Here is a 20,956-nt window from a genome sequence, read left to right as displayed (position 1 = left end):
TAAGAAAGTCTTTGTCAATCATCATGTGGGATATCTGTGGCAGTGCCCGGAATAGAAGAACCCAGCTCTCTTGGGTTTCAGTCCAGCATCTTAAACATAATAACTTCTCTTCTTGCAACCCTCTGCCTCCTTCACTGTCCATCCTGTGCACTGAATGAGGCAGAAGTACTGTAGAACAAATACTATGTGATTATGTAATTAAAGACTATCATAATGCAAACACACAAGGAGACCCAATGAAGATTGCACAGACAACCTTAATTCTGGCATTTCCTAACTTTTGAGTGCTTGATTGTGCAACCTAAAAGTTATTTTAATGCAGGTTTCTCAAACAGAGGATGCCACTTGTGTAGGGAAAGCCCCTGGTGGGCCGGCCGGTGTGTTTACCTGCCCCGTCCGCAGGTCCAGGCAATCGCGGTTCCTACTGGCCGCAGATTGCTGCTCTGGGCCAATGGGAGCTGCTGGAAGCGGCGCAGGCCAAGGGACGTACTGGCCGCCACTTCCAGCAGCTTCCATTGGCCCAGAGCAGCGACCCACGGCCAGTGGGAGCCGCGATCGGACAGATCTGTGGACGGGGCAGGTAAACACACTGGCCTGGCCCGCCAGGGGCTTTCCCTACACAAGTGGCGACCCCTGATTGAGAAACCACGTTTTAATGTAAATTTTTCCTATATAATTTCCTATGCCTTTTTAAAAGAAACTGAACCCCCTAAGAAATTCCATCACCTGGAACCATAATGACCCCCTCAACCCAGGGGTGGCTCCAGGCCCCAGCATGCCAAGCGCGTGCTTGGGGCGGCATGCCACGGGGGGCACTCTGCTGGTTGCTGGGAGGGCGGCAGGCGGCTCCGGTGGACCTCCCGCAGATGTGCCTGCGGAGGGTCCGCTGGTCCCGCGGCTTCGGTGCAGCATCCGCAGGCACACCTGCGGGAGGTCCACCGGAGCCACGGGACCAGCAGACCCTCCACAGGCACTTCTGTGGGAGGTTCACCGGAGCCGCGGGACCGGTGACCGGCAGAGTGCCTCCCACGGCGTGCCACCGTGCTTGGGGCGGCAAAATGTCTAGAGCCGCCCCTGCCTCAACCATCAGCATGGTTGGAACCCATAGCTGGGCAGCACAGACATCTATCACCTGAGCTAAAAGAGTAAGTGGTAGCAGTAGGAGGCTGTTATCCTCTATGTTATCCTCCATTAGAAGGTGACATGAGACATACTTTGCCTGTAGCTTACTCAGTTATTTATAGACGGTGGAGAAATGTTGGGAAACAAGAACGCTGGTTTCCATTTCCGGCTGGGGCGCGGGGGGCAGACAGTAATTCTGATTTCTATTTCTTGCTCTGGAAGGAGTGCAGTCGAGTGGTTACAGACAACATAGCCAAGCACACAGATCTGGCACATTCATTCTGAATGAGTGTGGCTAAAAAGATGAGATGTGCCATATTAGAAACTTAATATCAATTCCAAAGTCTGCCAGAAGTGACTTTGTGCAACTTCTCACCAGTTGCTTTATTTGTGAAGGTTCTCAGTGATATTTGCCTACCTCTTAAAGGGTATGAGGCGCCTTGCTCAATCATAAGGGCTCTGAAAGGCACATAATCAGCACTGGTTAGTAGAGGAGCTCAGACTAGAGCTCAATTTCCTCATAGCTCCCAAACAAGAGCACCTTTCCCAAAGCCAAGGGGAGAGGTGTAGCTGCTATTGCTGTACCCCTTGTCTGGAGCTCTAGCTCTCTGTCTGCCATTTAGGAGGCTTAGCAGAGGTGGAAGCATGCTCTTTGAAGACGGAATGTTCAAAGATTTTACCAGCAAGCTTCTAGCAGGCTTTACTGGGCACGTACAAATGTTGATTTTAAGAGGGTTTATAATAACTATCAAATCTGAGTGGATTTCACAGGGAATACATAACACATCTCACGGACCCTAAGACTATCTTCCTTTCAGATTTTAAAGTTACTGCTGCAAAATGGAGGCACTAGAGCTCTTGAAAGAGGCAATTTTATTTAATTTTTCTGTTTTGTTAACATTGGCAAAAACTACCTCTGTTTCACTAGCCTCATTCGCAGAAGCAACACCCATTTTCATTAAAATATTCCAAAAATATTCAGTCTGAGGCATGGAGCAAGCACAGCCCAGAGGGCCAAAACACAGGAAACTGACAACAGGGGCTTATAATGCAAACTATTAGCTCCGCCTATAAAAGATAATCTTCAGTAACAATTATGCTGGAGCTGGAGAGAATGCTATTGTCCTGAACGACTTTTCCCTTCACAGATAATCTTTTCTGTCCAGCGCCGTTCGTGAACTTTGTCTGATCACACAGCCACTGGATTGCTAGTTTAATAACTTTGCAAAACATTTTGGAATATATTGGGTATTAGAAGTGCTATGTGGAGCCAAAATTTTTTTCAGCACCTCTTATAATGGTGCCTGGTACTATTGCAGATAAGGTTTGGGCCCATGAAAGAATTTACAATACGGATCTTTTAGCTTGCATTTGGAGACTGAAATGCATTACACATGTTCTCAAGCCTGAGGGAACTTATTTTTAAATAGACACAAATCAAGTTAAATTCTTGGTGGTGAGCAGTCATGGATACATTAGCTCAAAAATGTGAAGCCATGAAGGTATCTTTCAGAATATTATTTTTTTTCTGGTTTAATTATGATGTATCATTGTAATATACCCCTCAAAACTGAGATTAATGAACTGTTGGATGCATATATAAAGGAGATGTGCACTTCAAAGGCAACTGGAGACATCTGTATATTCTTGCAAGTTTCTCAAATGCCTGTAAAATTTCACAGCGCAAAGAGAATGCACTGATGGAAAAACTTTCCATTGTAATCTGCAACCTTTGCAAATCTCTCTTTCCACTGCCCCCCTGCAGGTTCCTGCAGGAAAAAAATCCTATTTTTTTAATAATATGTTTAGTTTAGCCTGGAAAATTTAGCCTAGATTCACAAGTTCAGTACTAAAATTTGAATAATGTATTTTTGGATAAAAAGAGTTACGGAAAGTCCATTTATCCTTTTAGAAGGGGGAAAAAAGTTGTATGTTTTGAGACACACAAGCTTAGGTTTCTACTTCTAAATACTTTGAGAAATACTTATACACATTTACAAACAATTTTCAGAATGGCATTCCTAGTCAATAACAGATCAGAAGCCTGGTTAATATGCAACGAAGTCAACTTGCAGCAAGGCATACAGCTATACACTTCAAATGTAATCACACTTAAGAGTGCCACCTTCTTCCTATGAAGCTGACACACCACACAAATAAAGTCTTCATCATTGCATTCTAAGCAGAGCAGACACTATATATAGAGGATCAGACACTTACCCACATATATTCAGGATAATCAGACAAACGTCTTAATCCCTCAATAACTGTATCTCTGTCTTCTTCCCATTTCCTTTTGCAGAAAACGATCTCAAGGAAGTACCACGTCCAACCAATCAAGGGCACATACAACAGTTCTTTCTTAGCAAGAACTTTGGAACTCTGGAAGAAACCCCGCCCAATGACATTTGATTATTTATATATGTCAGACCTAAACAAAAGCACTAAGGTTGGAATTTTCAAAAGTGCTCAGCACTGGCCTACCTCTGACCAAACTGAAGTCAATGGGAGTTCTTTTGAAAATCCCACCACAAAGAAAAAACAAACACAGGAGTTTTATATTAAATCAAGATTAAGGGAAAGTTCCCAGAATCACTCACCCCCAACACTCCAAAGCGTTCAGTCATAGTCCAACCACACAAGAAGTCAATTTCAAAGTTGTGATTCAAGATGATGATCACATGTTCTTTTCCAAATTTATCCACTGTGGCCTGGTCTGAGAATAAAGTGCATTCTGTGCCTGACCACCATTCCAGCAACATTACTAACTCTGAATAATATCATGGGGAGGAGAAAAAAAAAAAGACATAGGTTAGGTGTAATGCTTAACCATAACATGTTTAATGTCCTCTGTCCATCCCAATCCCATTCCAAACTTTTCCAGACCACAATGTTCATCACCTTTTTAATCCATCCTACTGAGCTTGCTGGTTTATAATACATTATAGATTAAATGAGTTCTCAGACTGACATGCACCAGTTCACCTGCACTCATATTTATGTTCTCACCCTGAAACAGGATTTAGGCCACGGGATAAATACCTGATTGTTATTGTTGCTCATCATAAATTCAAGATTTCACAAACACCAACAACCCCCCTCCATCCCCTTCCCGCCACACACACACACACACACACACCTGAAAGCAGGCCTTTCAGCAGTACACCTTTCTACTAAATGGGTACATCTCTTCCCAGGTGGAACACAAATTATGCATAGACTCAACCTAATGTTTCCACTGAATTCATATGAAATATGCTTGATTGAGGTAAACAAACCAATATAATGGGCTTTTAATGGATAAATGCTACAAGAATTTCTGCAGTATATTTTAATATTAAACACATGACTGTAATAATGCTGTATTAGGGTTACCAACACAAAGTCAGAGACACATGGGGGAAGAACTGGGAGAGTCCAGAGAAATTACTGGGTAAGAACAGAAGGAGAAATTGCTTCTCCTTTATTTAGTCTACAAAAGAAGCAAAGAGAAAGAGATCCCTTTCCCTCTCCCTTCTCTAACTCTTCTACATTTCTGTGTTTCCCTTATCTTTTCCTCCATTTCATCTCTCTCTGATATCTCATTCATTACCCACCCCTTTTCATCTTTCCTTCTCTTCAGCATATTTAGAATTCCCACCATTAATAGAACATTCAGTAACGTAGCTTTGAACTTCAGCTTTGTTTCATAAGGCATTGGCTGGATGAGTTGGGGCAGTGTCTGTCTATGTGAGGGGTTGCCCACCTGCTGGTCACAAGTTCTCCAGCCTGCCCTTCCCATATTGCTAAATGGACTCGGGTCTAATTTTGATCCAGATTAGACATGAGGCAGACTCAGAGGGGTCTGAGTATGGAAAAAAATTGAGAACCCCTGCTCTATGTTAATCAAAGAGAGGTTAGCTTCTTCAGGACTGATTATCTAAATTGCTTTTCTTGTCATATCCACAAGCCTATTCACTTATATATCATTTATGCAGGGCCCCTTTATGGGCTTGAAGAGACTAATGCAACTTGTACGTCAAGTCTGACTCTTTCCCACTGTGATTTAAAGAAGGGAGGAAATGAGAATATCAACAGGGATGCATAATTTATAACTACAGGTTTCTCTCAAACCTGGCCAGCCCTATTTTCTAAGTGATGAAATGCATCAATTAAGTGCATTTTTGGTGGTTTCAGAGAGAGAGGTTTATTCACAATCCTCTGGTGTACTTTAAAAACTACTCCCATACTAACTTAGTGCTTCCAGATATAATAAGGCACAAATCTGTGAACCTTAAATAGAATTATCTTGCTGTCCTGTGGAAGAAATATTAGCCACTGTTGAGATCAGTAAAACTCCTATTATATCCTCTATATAAAGAATTAAACAGTCAAATATATAGAAGAGATGGCATAAAACCCTGTCGTGTTGTTATAAAATTTCTGAAGCAGCTGTACAGGGGACTCAATATCAATTAACACCTTGATTACATTTCATTGTAGTTGTTGTTCTCCTCACCCCTCTTTTTTAAAAATCTTATCCACCTATTCAGGTCTTGTCATATTCCACATTGCAAGCTCTTTAGGGCACAGACTGCCTTTCCTGCATGTCTGCACAGCACATAGCCTAATGCGGCCTTGATCCTCGTTTTGTGCCCTTAGGCACAATACAAATACCACCACCACCCTCACTGTAGCAGGTTTGCAGCGGGATCTAGTCCAGTATGGTTAAAATTCAAGAAGTGGGGGATGTCACTAAGTGTGCCCACCACTGGTGGAGCTGTCCTTGGATTTAATATATGAGGCTCAGGTTACTGGAGGATTATTCAGTGACTTCAGTGTGTTATTCCACAGCACCCACTCTTAATCCTGCCAACTAGTCAATAACTTGGTCCTTTATGCAGCCAGAAATTATGCTAGACCCAGGACAAATTGCCTTTCTATCACTTTCTGGAGAGTAATGTTATTACATCTCCTGTATCTAACTCTACGCTCTGCTCTTAAAAATCATCCTTAAAAAACGGATGGAGGCTGTACCTGAGAGCTCCTCTCCAAAGAGAACAAAAATTCAACAGAGCCAGACGTGGATGCACTGGTATGAGAGCATTCCCACCATTTACTCTGAAACATTCTTGTGAGATTTTTCCTGGAGCTCATACTGAAATATGAGGGTTGGGGAACAGGGAAGTTACGACCAGGAAACAAATTGTCCTTTACAAGTACATTGATATTTGATGCATGTACATTTTTTTACTTTGGTGAATTTTTTTAAAAAAAGATTGGGCTCCAGATATTTAGTCTCTAACTGATCCTGTCAATGCTATAGCCTATTCTCTGAAATCTTGTTTGTTGTTTACATGATGGTTTGGATACTTGCTCTAACTGCCTGCAAGGCAACAAGATTTCACTTTAACAAAACAAAACAAAACAAAATCTTATAATTTAGCCCAACCCCTCTCGGATTCTAGAGCTTCAGCTTGCCGGAAGAGGGGCTCTTGTTGCCTCCCAAGAGGACAACTATCCAGAAACAAAGTAAGCCAGAGTGGCGAGATACATCTATCTACTGCGCTAGAGTGCAGAGGACAGTAGTTTCAAGATACCAAGATTTTAAGATATTATATTTACAACTGGACTAAACTAAGCATACTGCCCTATTAAGAATCATGAGTCATTTGAAGAGCACTAATGCTAGTAAGCATGAAATACAGATGCTCTGAAGTGTTTTCTCTTTGTAGGGAGTCTGTCAGGGCTGATCCACACTAGGGGGGGGAAATCAATCTTAGATACGCAACTTGAATAATTTTGCTACGTGAATAATGTAGCTGAAGTCGAATATCTAAGATCGGATTACTCACCCGTCCACACCGTGCATGATCGATGTTCGCGGCTCTCCGTGTCGATTCCGGAACTCCGTTGGGGTTGATGGAGTTCCGGAATCGATATAAGCGCGCTCAGGGATCGATATATCGCGTCTAGATTAGACGCGATATATCGATCCCTGAGCAATCGATTTTAACCCGCCGATACGGTGGGTAGTCTGGACGTGGCCCCAGAAACTCCAGCACTGCTTTACCACAGGAAGATGGTATTCAACAAAGCACCATACTGATCATTTTAGTTAAGATGTGTTAGAGCAAGAGATTCAAGCCTCCTAAAATTAAGTACACGTGTGAATGACTTCCACTCCAAATAATCTTCCTGATAATGACAGGTTTCAGAGTAGCAGCCGTGTTAGGCCTTGGCTACACTCACACTTTACAGCGCTGCAACTGGGGTGTGAAAAAACACCCCCCTGGGCGCTGCAAGATACAGCGCTGTAAAGCGTCAGTGTAATCAGGGCAGCAGCGCTGGGAGCGCGGCTCCCAGCGCTGCACGCTACACCCGTAAAGGATGTGGTTTACATGCAGCGCTGGGAGAGCTCTCTCCCAGCGCTGCTGCTCTGACTACACTCACACTTCAAAGCGCTGCCGCGGCAGCGCTCCCGCAGCGCTGCCGGGGCAGCGCTTTGAAATTCCAGATGTAGCCATACCCTTAGTCTGTATCTGCAAAAAGAACAGGAGTACTTGTGGCTCCTTAGAGACTAACAAATTTATTTCAGCATGAGCTTTCATGGGCTACAGCCCACTTCTTCGGCTGCATAGAATGGAACACACAGACAGGAGATATTTATACATACAGAGAACATGAAAAGGTGGAAGTATGCATACCAACAGGAAGAGTCTAATCAATTGAGATGAGCTATCATCAGCAGGAGAAAAAAAACTTTTGAAGTGATAATTGAGATGACCCATAGCAGGTGTGAGGAGAACTTAACATAGGGAAATAGATTCAATTAGTGTAATGACCCAACCATTCCCAGTCTCTGTTTAAACCTAAGTTAATCGTATCTAACTTGCATATTCATTCGAGTTCAGCAGTCTCTCTTTAGAGTCTGTTTTTGAAGTTTTTTTGTTGCAAAATTGCCACCTTCAAGTCTGTCACTGAGTGGTTAGAGAGGCTGAAGTGTTCTCCCACTGTTTTTTGAATATTATGATTCCTGATGTCAGATGTGTGTCCATTTATTCTTTTGCATAGATATTGTCCAGTTTGGCCAATGTACATGGCATAGGGGCACTGCTGGCACATGATGGCATATATCACATTGGTAGATGTGCAGGTGAATGAGCCCTGTTGGCATGCATACTTCCACCTTTTCATGTTCTCTGTATGTATAAATATCTCTGGTCTGTGTGTTCCATTCTATGCAGCCGAAGAAGTGAGCTGTAGCTCATGAAAGCTCATGCTGAAATAAATTTGATAGTCTCTAAGGTGCCACAAGTACTCCTGTTCTTTCTTCCTGATAATGTATATCACAGCTACCAAGTTCTAGTGATAACTCATGTTACACTGGTGGCAAAAAAAAAAAACAACCAACCAAATAACCCATAAACAAAAAAACCAAACAAAATATAGACTGACACTTTTCTAAATTCACTGCATGGGGCAACAAACAAACAGCTCAGTACCTTGAGTTGAGGGTGCAGTAGTCTTAATTCTAAAGCACGGCTGTACTTTGAAAAGGGATTCTGTAAACATGGCATAGTGGTGTTACATGTTTACTGTCACTCAGTAATTCCACATCAAAAATTTAAAAAAAAATCCCCCCCCTAAATGGTGACTGTCGGGGTTTCACGGCACCTACACCACGGTTCACTCAGCTTTCAGAACTCCTGCCATCACCTGTCTCTGGGTAGGGACCCTCGTCCCACTCCTTTCTGATCAGCAGTTTTAAGGCTGCACAGATCCCTGCTTTACACTGCATGATCCCTAGCAAGCCACTCTGCTTACAGCCTGTGGCTGGGCTCTGCTTTCACTCTGAGGACTACGACAGGTGTGATTTACCAGTAATCCAAACAGTTGTTTCTAAGCAGGGATATTTATTCTTATGGGAAAAGTTTTACAGAGAAAAAATGTATAAAAAATAAACAGATTTAAATCTACACTAAAACATATCAAGAAAAACAAGCAGTCTTAGGGGCCAAAGTACTTCCAATCCTTCAGCAGGATTGGGCCCCTGGGACAAAAATGAATGTTGGTTTGCTGGTTCAGAAAGACGGCACCGTGTCACTTCAAACTCAGCCTTTCTATACCAAGAGCTCTTTCTTCGAGTCTCTGGAAAACCCACTTTGAACCAGTGTATGCAAAACAGTCCTGGGTGGTACCTCCCTAGAGTTGTTTAGTCTCAGTGACTTGCCTTGATCACTCCCCCACTGTTTTTAGTTCCTGGAGGAGCTGTGGTAATCCTCCTCCATGGAGAAGAGCATATTCATACATAAACTCTTCATAAATTTAATACATAGGTACTGCGGCAGGCTGCAATATCTGTCACAACGACTGCAAATGTCAAGTCCAGCTTGGTTCTTCTTGTTCTATCACCACTGCCAGTTATCCTGACCCACCTAAGGTGTGTTGTATCTGGGATACCATCAGTCCTACAATGTCCCATGTCAGCCACACGACATAACAGTTGCCGTGGAGAAGTATTACAAGATTAAGTACACTTCATAAAACCCAGAAAAAAGTTACAAAGCTCAAAGTTGGACTGAGTGGCTTTTATTGAACTTGCTTTTTTAAAATGTTATCTTTGAGCTGAGAACTAGCACGAGAAACACCAGCTTAAAAGAAATATTTTTAAATAAGTGACCAAAACCAACCATGTAGAATGGAATGCAAACTATAGCTCCACTCCCGAAATACGTAGGGTTTCTTATTCACGTTATAAACGGTAACACTTGCCCTGCTAGGTTTATAGCTGTATCATTTTCTTCATAATAAACCACAATTAAAGTGACGGTTCTGTCAGCTTTTCCATTACAGGCCATTAGCACCGTTAAGGCTGAAGTTGTGTTTACACTACAAACCTTGACTTTCATAGTTTAATTTCTCACAGATTTTAAATGTATAGTAAGCTACAAACTAACACATAAATGCTACAATTGGATTGCACCTAGGATCTTGCTCAACTGCTACGTTTCTTTTGGAGCATAAGTATATGGTATTTTTAATATAGCCAATAGATTAGTTTTTAAAATGCCTATATCAATCTGCTTTTAGCTGTAATACAGTAGATAACTCTCCAGGCTTAATATTAACTTCTTGGATAAATTAAGAGCCTAAATTTGCAAACCAACTTGATGACACAAGAAGGCCATTCTTCCCGTGAATTCAATCCATTACCTGAGTGAGTAAAGGTTTGCAGGGCTGTGCTCTGATATATTAAAACGGGCACGGTGAAATATCTAAAAAAAGTATTTTTTGAAATATCCTCCTATAAGCTTGAAAAACACATTTTTCTCTGGCAGTCCCCCCCCCACCCCTTGATCTATAATTTAGATACTAAAGAGCAGGGATGATGGAACAGGGGAGTCAGGAGGGTATGTCCCCTCCGATTTTTACCCATTGTAAGGGTGAGTGATGGGGGAGGGGGTGGAGAGAAGTGAGCAGGCCTTGAGGTGCACAGAAGAGGAGCGTGGGGGTGGGTAACAAAGTCTTGGGGCGGAGCCTTGGGAGAAGAGGCAGCAGAGGGGTGGTCAACAGTGCCCCTCTACTTTTAGGAAGCTTCCACCACTCCTGTTACAGAGTATATTTGTTTATAACACTTTGAGCCCATGATTTCTTAAATGTTAACATCTAATGTTAGAAGCCTAAATCCCTGAAGAGGCACCTACCTTAGTGATTTTCAAGAGTGCTGAGCACCCAGCAGCTCCCACTAAAGTAAATAGCCCTTTTTGAAAATCAGGCCACTGAGGCAGGTGCCTAAATACGGATTTAGGAGTCTAATATTAGACACCCATATTGGAAATTGTTCACTATTTGATATGAGGTACAAAGTCCAGAGAGAGAGCAGGAGTGCTGGAGTGGAGGCCAAATGAAGTAAGGCTCGGGGAAAGAAGGGAGGTTTGGGGAGGGTTGTGAAGGAGAGGAGCAACCAGGGCCATACTTAGGTATATGTAGCATACATGGCTGCATAGGGCACCCAAACATTTGGGGCACCTGTCCCCTCGCTGGCTGTGGCTGGAATCCTCTCTTCTCCGGCCTCTCCCTGGCACTGGGCCAGCAGGCTTCTCCCCAACCCCAACCCCACTCCTCAGCTGGCTGGCTGAAGGCTCCAGCCTCCGGCTCTGCCACGCCAGCCCCGGGGAGCCCAGAGCAGCACGGCCGGTCACTGGCGGTGCGGTGGCCTGGCCCAATGCCGCCCAGAGCAGAGTCCCTCCCTGGACCCTGCCTGCCTGTGCTGCTTGTCTCCGGCAGGGGCCAGGTTGGGGCCAGCACAGGAGGAGTGAAACTTCCACGTGAGTCAGCGGGGGGCGAGGGGAAGAGCCAGGCCGAGCGGGGGGGGGAGGGAGAAAGAGACTTAAAGTGACAGTGCACTCACTGTCTCTCACACTTCCCTAACACACACACCTGTACTATTGTTGCTGTTATTACTGCTTGGTACTTCCTCTCAAAATGCTTGTGGTGAGCCAGGATTGGCTAGGGGCTGCAGGAGGGCTGTGGGCTCTGGCAAAATGCAGCCCCCATGTGACAGCGCGAAGCCTGCCTTGAGCTGCTGCCACAGCATCTGCTGCGTACGAAGCTTGATGTGTGTCAGCAATGGGGGAGGCTCTGGGGGTCCACGTGGGGGTGTGTGTGACCATGCGTCCTCAACACACTGGGGTCAGCGGCACTGTTTGAGGATCGCCTTCAGTGGAGCATAGGGGCACCAGTTTAATACTACTACATAGGGCCCCATAAATCCTAAGGATGGCCCTGAGAGCAACATAGTACCATTCACAGGACCAAGCACAAGAGGCAGTGGAAGAAAAGGGAAAGAGTTGGCTGTGATAGGAGACAAGGCAGCAAAACGTAGGGCACAAGCAGAGGAAGACTTTGCCCTTTTAATGTTGCATTAACAGAGATTTCTGCATGGAATCTAGAAGGTATTTAGAAGAAAAACTGTAGTCATTTCCCACCAGGTGGGACAGCAGGGGGTCATTGACAGGCTTGACCTACCAGTCCTTTTAGGAGTGTCAATGAAGTCACACATAGGTGTGTTGTCATCTACTTGATGCTCTTTTCTAACATGTTTCAGGATTTACTAGGGCTGTCAAGTGAGTAAAAAAAAATTAATCATGATTAATTGCACTGTTAAACAATAATAGAATACCAATTATTTAAATATCTTTGGATGTTTTCTACATTTTCAAATATATTGATTTTCATTACAACACAAATATAAAGTGAGCACTATTCTATTTTTTTTATTACAAATATTTGCACTGTAAGGAAAAAAAAAAGAAATAGTATTTTTCAATTCCCCCATTACAAGTTCTGTAGTGCAATCTCTTTATCGTGAAAGTTGAACTTACAAATGTAGAATTATGTTCAAAATACCTGCATTCAAAAATAAAAAATGTGTTAAACTTTAGAGCCTAGAAGTCCACTCAGTCCTACTTCTTGTGCAGCCAGTCGCTAAGACAAATAAGTTTGTTTACATTTGCAGGAGATAATGCTGCCTGCTTCTTATTTACAATGTCACCTGAAAGTGAGAACAGGCGTTCGCATGGCACTGTTGTAGCCAGCATCACACGATACTTATGCTTATCCTTCATGCTTCAACCACCATTCCAGAGGACATGTGTCCATGCTGATGACAGGTTCTGCTCGATAATGATTCAAATCAGTGTGGACCAATGCATGTTTATTTTCATCATCTGAGTCAATGCCACCAGCAGAAGATTGATTTTCTTTTTTAGTGGTTCGGGTTCTGTAGTTTCCGCATTGGAGTGCTGCTTTTCTAAGACTTCTGAAAGCATGCTCCACGCCTCGTCCCTCTCAGACTTTGGAAGGCACTTCAGATTCTTACACCTTGGGTTGAGTGCTGTATCTATCCTTAGAAATCTGATATTGGTACCTTCCTTGCGTTTTATCAAATCTGCAGTGAAAGTGTTCTTAAAATGAACATGTGCTGGGTCATCATCTGATACTGCTATGACATGAAATATATGGCAGAATGCAGGTAAAACAGCCAGAGGCATACAATTCTCCCCAAGGAGTTCAGTAACAAATGTAATTAACACATTATTTTTTTAATGCGCGGCATCAGCATGGAAGCACGTCCTCTGGAATGGTGACCAAAGCGTGAAGGGGCATACGAATGCTTAGCATATCTGGCACATAAATACCTTGCAATACCGGCTACAGAAGTGCCATGTAAACATCTGTTCTCACTTTCAGGTGACACTGTAAATAAGAAGTGGGCAGCATTATCTCCCATAAATGTAAACAAACTTGTTTGTCTTAGCAGTTGGCTGAACAAGAAGTAGGACTGAGTGGACTTGTAGGCTCTGAAGTTTTACATTGTTTTGTATTTGAGTGCAGTTATATAACCAAAAAAAATCAATATTTGTAAGTTAAACTTTCATGACAAAGAAATTGCACTACAGTACTTGTATGATGTGGACTGAAAAATATGATTTCTTTTGTTTATCATTTTTACAAATATTTGTAATAAAAAAATAATATAAAACAAGCATTATATATTTTGTATTCTGTGTTGTAATTGAAGTCAGTATATTTAAAAATGTAGAAAAACATCCAAAATATTAAATAAATTTCAATTGGGATACTACTGTTTAACAGTGTGATTAATCACAATTAATTTTTTTGAGTTAATGGCATGAGTTAGCTGTGATTAATTGACAGCTGTCATAAACAGATAGCTAAGGGTTAATGTCTCTTTCACCTGAAGCACCTGACCAGAGGACCAATCAGGAAACCGGATTTTTTCAACTTTGGGTGGAGGGAACTGAGTGTTTTTGTCTTTGTTTTCTGGCTGCCTGCTTGCTCTGAGCTTTGGAGAAGTAGTTCTACTTTCTAGTCTTCTGTTTCTAAGTATAAGGACAAAGAGATCAGATAGTAAGTTCTATGGTTTCTTTTCTTTGGTATTTGCATGAATATAAGTGCTGGAGTGCTTTGATTTGTATTCTTTTTGAATAAGGCTGTTTATTCAATATTCTTTTAAGCAATTGACCCTGTGTTGTATCATCTAATACAGAGAGAACATTTGTACTTATTTTTCCTTTCTTTTTATATAAAGCTTTCTTTTAAGACCTGTTGGAGTTTTTCTTTACTTCAGGGAAATTGAGTCTGTACTCACCAGGGAATTGGTGGGAGGAAGAAATCAAGGGGAGATTTGTGTGTTGGATTGCTAGCCTGACTTTGCATTCCCTCTGGGGGAATAGGAAAGTACTTTTTGTTTCCAGGACTGGAAGCAGAGAGGGGGAGTCACTCTGTGTAGTTTCACAGAGCTTGTGTCTGTGTATCTCTCCAGGAGCATCTGGAGGGGGGAAGGGAAAAAGGATTATTTCCCTTTGTTGTGAGACTCAAGGGATTTGGGTCTTGGGGTCCCCAGGGAAGGTTTTTCAGAGGGACCAGAGTGCCCCAAAACACTCTAATTTTTTGGGTGGTGGCAGCAGGTACCAGGTCCAAGCTGGTAACTAAGCTTGGAGGTTTTCATGCTAACCCCCATATTTTGGACGCTAAGGTCCAAATCTGGGACTAAGGTTATTTCATGAGTGGCAGCTGGTGGGAGATAGACAGAACCCAGAAGCCAGTAGAAATATTATATTTTTCTTTTCTCTGCTAAGGGCTTTTTAGCAGAGAGAAACAGTTTGGTTTTAAAAGGGAACCAGAGAGAAATTTTTTTTCTGCTCTCTCTGGCAGTTGTGGCTTGCATGTTAAGCAGAAGTCGTTAAGGACTATTAACAGTCTTTTGTCACACAATAGCACTCCCATTAGGAGTCAAGTACCAGCACTTATAGGCATGCAAATAAAGTGGTTTTTCTGGTTTCCCTTCATTGAACATTAGCTAGAGAGAGAAAAGGAAAATTAGCTAAAGGCACTGTTGCTAGGCAGACTTCAGGAGGCAACAGAGAACCTGCAGTGCAGAAGATAAACACCGGAGGGCACCCCAACACAAGAAAACAGGAACCATGACTTCTAAGGCAAAAATTGAGGCCGAAGAACAAATCAAAGAAGCTGAACACAGGCGACAGATGGAGATGAAAGAAAAGGAAGAAAGCATGAAACTGGCAGCCTTCCAAAGAGAACAGGCAGCCCAAGAGGCAGCACACAAAAGAAAACTAGAAGAAGAAGAGATAGCCTACCGAAGGAAACAAGCAGAAGAAGAGTTGGCCCACCACCGAGAAATGGAAAAACACCAAAAAGAAATGGAAAAACACCAAAAAAAAAATGGAAAAACAACAAAAAGAGAATGAAGAGAAGGAAAAACAGAGAAAACATGAACTGGAGTTGGCAAAAGCTGGGCTGCATGTGCCAGCCAACCCTAACAACCCGGCGCCAAATATTGCTCCACAGCACAGGAAATTTCCCACCTACAAGGCAGGTGATGACACCGAGGCCTTCTTGGAAAATTTTGAAAGAGCCTGTCTTGGGTACAGCATTCCCGAAGACCAGTACATGGTAGAATTGAGGTCACAGCTCAGTGGACCTTTAGCAGAGGTGGCAGCTGAAATGCCTAAGCACCAAATGAATGACTATAAACTTTTTCTAACCAAGGCCAGATACAGGATGGGGATAACCCCAGATCATGCCCGTCGGCGCTTCAGAACCCAAAAGTGGAAACCAGAGGTGTCATTTCCCAAACACGCCTACTACATTGCAAAAAACTATGAGGCCTGGCTAACAGGAAACAACATTCAAACCTTGGAAGAACTGAACCTCCTCATACAAATGGAGCAGTTCTTGGATGGTGTTCCTGAAGACATCACACGGTACATACAAGATGGAAACCCCAAGAATATCGCTGAGGCGGGGGAGATTGGAGCCAAATGGATGGAACTGGCAGAAAGCAAGAAAGCTACTGTCAAGGGGAACGATTACCCCAGGGGGCACACAGACCATAAACCCTACAACCGAGGACAGCCGAAGACCCCACATACCACCCAAGTAAAGCCACAGATACCCTACCCTTCAACCTCACCAGTCTCCAGTAACTCACCTCGGCCCAGTGACCCATCAGATGGAAGATGCTTTAAGTGTAATGAACTGGGACATATCAAGGCCAACTGTCCCAAGAACACCATGCGAGTGCAATTCATTACACCACCATCACACCAAAGATCCCCAGGCCCGGATGCCTCTCAAATACCCTTGGAGCGAAGGGAAAATTTGAGAGTGGGCGGAAAGAAGGTTACTGCGTGGAGAGACATGGGGGCACAAGTGTCAGCTATCCACCAATCCTTCGTTGACCCCAAATTCATCAACCCAAAGGCCAAAGTGACAATTTACCCCTTCATGTCACAAGCTGTAGACTTGCCTACAGCTCAACTGCCTGTCCAGTACAAAGGCTGGTCAGGAATGTGGACTTTTGCAGTCTATGACAATTATCCTATCCCCATGCTACTGGGGGAAGACTTGGCCAACCAGGTGAGGCGGGCCAAGAGAGTGGGAATGGTTACACGTAGCCAAACCAGGCAAGCTTCCAGACCCATTCCTGTTCCTGAACCGTCCACAGAGGCCCCGTCTGTGTTACCAGAAACCCAGACAGAGGTAGTGGACCCGGATTCCATGCCTACCACTGAAACAGCCACAGCATCTCCAGTCCCAGGCCCGGAACTGGAACAGCAACCAGCACCAACAAGTGCAACTACATCTTCAAACTCAACGCCAAAGGGCGCCAGCGAGCCAAAACTGGCAGAAGCCACAGACAGCCATACCCAAAAGGCTCGGCCAAAGCCTGAAATACCCTCAGGTGCACCAGCGGAGAGCGGTTCACCAGCAACGGAAACAACCCCATCACCTACATCGCTTCCAGAGGGACCAAGCCCAAGTCCACAGTCTGAGGAAGAACTGGTGACCCCAGCCTCAAGGGAACAGTTCCAGACTGAGCAGGAAGCGGATGACAGCCTTCAAAAAGCTTGGGCGGCGGCACGGAGCACCCCACCGCCTCTCAGCTCTTCTAATCGATCCCGGTTTGTTATAGACCAAGGACTTTTATACAAGGAAATTCTTTCTGGTGGACACCGGGAAGAATGGCAGCCGCAAAAACAGTTGGTGGTTCCAACTAAGTACCGGGGGAAGCTCTTAAGCTTAGCCCATGATCATCCCAGTGGCCATGCTGGGGTGAACAGAACCAAGGACCGGTTGGGGAAGTCCTTCCACTGGGAGGGGATGGGCAAGGACGTTGCCAAGTATGTCCGGTCTTGTGAGGTATGCCAAAAAGTGGGAAAGCCTCAAGACCAGGTCAAGGCCCCTCTCCAGCCACTCCCCATAATTGAGGTCCCATTTCAGCGAGTAGCTGTGGATATTCTGGGCCCTTTCCCAAAAAAGACGCCCAGAGGAAAGCAGTACGTACTGACTTTAGTGGACTTTGCTACCCGATGGCCAGAAGCAGTCGCTCTAGGCAACACCAGGGCTAACACTGTGTGCCTGGCCCTAACAGACATCTTTGCCAGGGTAGGTTGGCCCTCTGACATCCTTACAGATTCAGGGTCTAATTTCCTGGCAGGGACCATGGAAAAACTGTGGGAAACTCATGGGGTGAATCACTTGGTTGCCACCCCGTACCACCATCAAACCAATGGCCTGGTGGAAAGGTTCAATGGAACTTTGGGGGCCATGATACGAAAATTCATCAACGAATTCTCCAATAATTGGGACCTAGTGTTGCAGCAGTTGCTGTTTGCCTACAGGGCTGTACCACATCCCAGTTTAGGGTTTTCACCAATTGAACTTGTGTATGGTCACGAGGTTAAGGGGCCATTACAGTTGGTAAAGCAGCAATGGGAGGGGTTTACGCCTTCTCCAGGAACTAACATTCTGGACTTTGTAAGCAACCTACAAAGCACCCTCCGACACTCTTTAGCCCTTGCTAGAGAGACTCTAAAGGATGCTCAGGAAGAGCAAAAGGCCTGGTATGACAGACATGCCAGAGATCGGTCCTTCAAGGTAGGAGACCAGGTTATGGTCTTGAAGGCGCAACAGGCCCATAAGATGAAAGCATCATGGGAAGGGCCCTTCACGGTCCAAGAGCGCCTGGGAGCTGTAAACTACCTCATAGCATTTCCCAATTCCTCACTAAAGCCTAAAGTGTACCATGTTAATTCTCTCAAGCCTTTCTATTCCAGAGACTTACAGGTTTGTCAGTTTACAGTCCAGGGAGATGATGCTGAGTGGCCTGACGGTGTCTACTACGACGGGAAAAAAGACGGTGGCGTGGAAGAGGTCAACCTCTCAACCACCCTGGAACGTCTGCAGCGGCAACAAATCAAGGAGCTGTGCACTAGCTTCGCCCCACTGTTCTCAGCCACCCCAGGACGGACTGAACGGGCATACCACTCCATTGATACAGGTAATGCTCACCCAATCAGAACCCCACCCTACCGAGTGTCTCCTCATGCCCAAGCCGCTATGGAACGGGAGATCCAGAACATGCTACAGATGGGTATAATCCGCTCATCTACCAGTGCATGGGCATCTCCAGTGGTTCTGGTACCCAAACCAGATGGGGAAATACGCTTTTGCGTGGACTACCGTAAGCTAAATGCTGTAACTCATCCGGACAACTATCCAATGCCACGCACCGATGAGCTATTGGAAAAGTTGGGACGTGCCCAGTTCATCTCTACAATAGACTTAACCAAGGGGTACTGGCAAGTACCGCTAGATAAACCTGCCAAGGAGAGGTCAGCATTCGTCACCCATGCGGGGGTGTATGAATTCAATGTCCTTCCTTTCGGCCTTCGAAATGCACCCGCCACCTTCCAGAGGCTGGTAGATGGTCTACTAGCTGGACTGGGAGAATTTGCAGTTGCCTACCTCGATGATGTGGCCATTTTTTCAGACTCCTGGCCCGAACACCTACTACACCTGGAAAAGGTCTTTGAGCGCATCAGGCAGGCAGGACTAATTGTTAAGGCCAAAAAGTGTCAAATAGGCCAAAACAGAGTGACTTACCTGGGGCACCAGGTGGGTCGAGGAACCATAAACCCCCTACAGGCCAAGGTGGATGCTATCCAAAAGTGGCCTGTCCCACGGTCCAAGAAGCAGGTCCAATCCTTCTTAGGCTTGGCCGGATACTACAGGCGATTTGTACCACACTACAGCCAAATCGCTGCCCCACTGACCGACCTGACCAAAAAGACCCAGCCAAATGCCGTTAAGTGGACTGATGAGTGTCAAAAGGCCTTTACCCAGCTTAAGGCGACGCTCATGTCTGACCCTGTGCTCAGGGCCCCGGATTTTGACAAGCCATTCCTAGTAACCACAGATGCATCTGAGCGTGGTATAGGAGCAGTGCTCATGCAGGAAGCAACAGATCACAACTTCCATCCTGTCGTGTTTCTCAGTAAGAAACTGTCTGAGAGGGAAAGTCACTGGTCAGTCAGTGAAAAGGAATGCTATGCCATTGTGTACGCCCTGGAAAAGCTACGCCCATATGTTTGGGGACGGCGGTTCCAACTACAAACTGACCATGCTGCACTAAAGTGGCTTCATACTGCCAAGGGGAACAACAAGAAACTTCTTCGTTGGAGTTTAGCTCTCCAAGATTTTGATTTTGAAATTCAACACATCACAGGAGCTTCTAATAAAGTTGCTAATGCACTCTCCCGTGAGAGTTTCCCATAATTCAGTAGTTAAAAAGTGTTCTTAAAATGTAGAAGTCTGTTAGTTATATACTTAGGAGTATATGTAAAGGTGTATGTGTTGTATTAATCTGTTTATTTTCAAGTTCTAGAAGGAAATCGCCGCCAGTGAGCTTCCCCACTGTCTGCAATTTGGGGGGCGTGTCATAAACAGATAGCTAAGGGTTAATGTCTCTTTCACCTGAAGCACCTGACCAGAGGACCAATCAGGAAACCGGATTTTTTCAACTTTGGGTGGAGGGAACTGAGTGTTTTTGTCTTTGTTTTCTGGCTGCCTGCTTGCTCTGAGCTTTGGAGAAGTAGTTCTACTTTCTAGTCTTCTGTTTCTAAGTATAAGGACAAAGAGATCAGATAGTAAGTTCTATGGTTTCTTTTCTTTGGTATTTGCATGAATATAAGTGCTGGAGTGCTTTGATTTGTATTCTTTTTGAATAAGGCTGTTTATTCAATATTCTTTTAAGCAATTGACCCTGTGTTGTATCATCTAATACAGAGAGAACATTTGTACTTATTTTTCTTTCTTTTTATATAAAGCTTTCTTTTAAGACCTGTTGGAGTTTTTCTTTACTTCAGGGAAATTGAGTCTGTACTCACCAGGGAATTGGTGGGAGGAAGAAATCAAGGGGAGATTTGTGTGTTGGATTGCTAGCCTGACTTTGCATTCCCTCTGGGGGAATAGGAAAGTACTTTTTGTTTCCAGGACTGGAAGCAGAGAGGGGGAGTCACTCTGTGTAGTTTCACAGAGCTTGTGTCTGTGTATCTCTCCAGGAGCATCTGGAGGGGGGAAGGGAAAAAGGATTATTTCCCTTTGTTGTGAGACTCAAGGGATTTGGGTCTTGGGGTCCCCAGGGAAGGTTTTTCAGAGGGACCAGAGTGCCCCAAAACACTCTAATTTTTTGGGTGGTGGCAGCAGGTACCAGGTCCAAGCTGGTAACTAAGCTTGGAGGTTTTCATGCTAACCCCCATATTTTGGACGCTAAGGTCCAAATCTGGGACTAAGGTTATTACAACAGCCCTAGGATTTACCCAAACCCTACTCAATTTTTTACGACCTCATTCCCATCAGAGTATACTCACGGCTCCAGAGCGAATAGGCAAGGCGACAGTTTATTCGGCGATAAAACTGCTTGTTTATAGGCCAGAGGATTAGTGTGCATAGTTGAACGAAG

At 44.3% G+C, this 20,956-nt stretch overlaps 1 protein-coding gene across 10 annotated transcripts in view; it reads right to left on the bottom strand.

Moving 5' to 3' along the window:
• AGPAT3 (1-acylglycerol-3-phosphate O-acyltransferase 3) overlaps window positions 1–20,956 on the bottom strand; it is a 154,645-nt gene that overhangs the window by 17,234 nt on the left and 116,455 nt on the right. For 9 of the 10 annotated variants that reach the window (XM_050936675.1, XM_050936672.1, XM_050936674.1 and 6 more), the window contains 2 exons: window positions 3,723–3,892; window positions 3,343–3,504 (listed from right to left, as the gene is read on the bottom strand). In XM_050936675.1, the coding sequence (XP_050792632.1) occupies window positions 3,343–3,504; window positions 3,723–3,892 (332 nt within the window). Of the gene's footprint in view, window positions 1–3,342; window positions 3,505–3,722; window positions 3,893–20,864; window positions 20,951–20,956 lie in introns of those variants that run through there. The other variant, XM_050936681.1, reaches the window with a different exon arrangement.

The sequence above is a fragment of the Gopherus flavomarginatus genome, chromosome 1 (assembly GCF_025201925.1).
Source record: "Gopherus flavomarginatus isolate rGopFla2 chromosome 1, rGopFla2.mat.asm, whole genome shotgun sequence".
Lineage (NCBI taxonomy): Eukaryota > Metazoa > Chordata > Testudines > Testudinidae > Gopherus > Gopherus flavomarginatus.
This window is presented reverse-complemented; position numbering and strand designations above follow the sequence as displayed.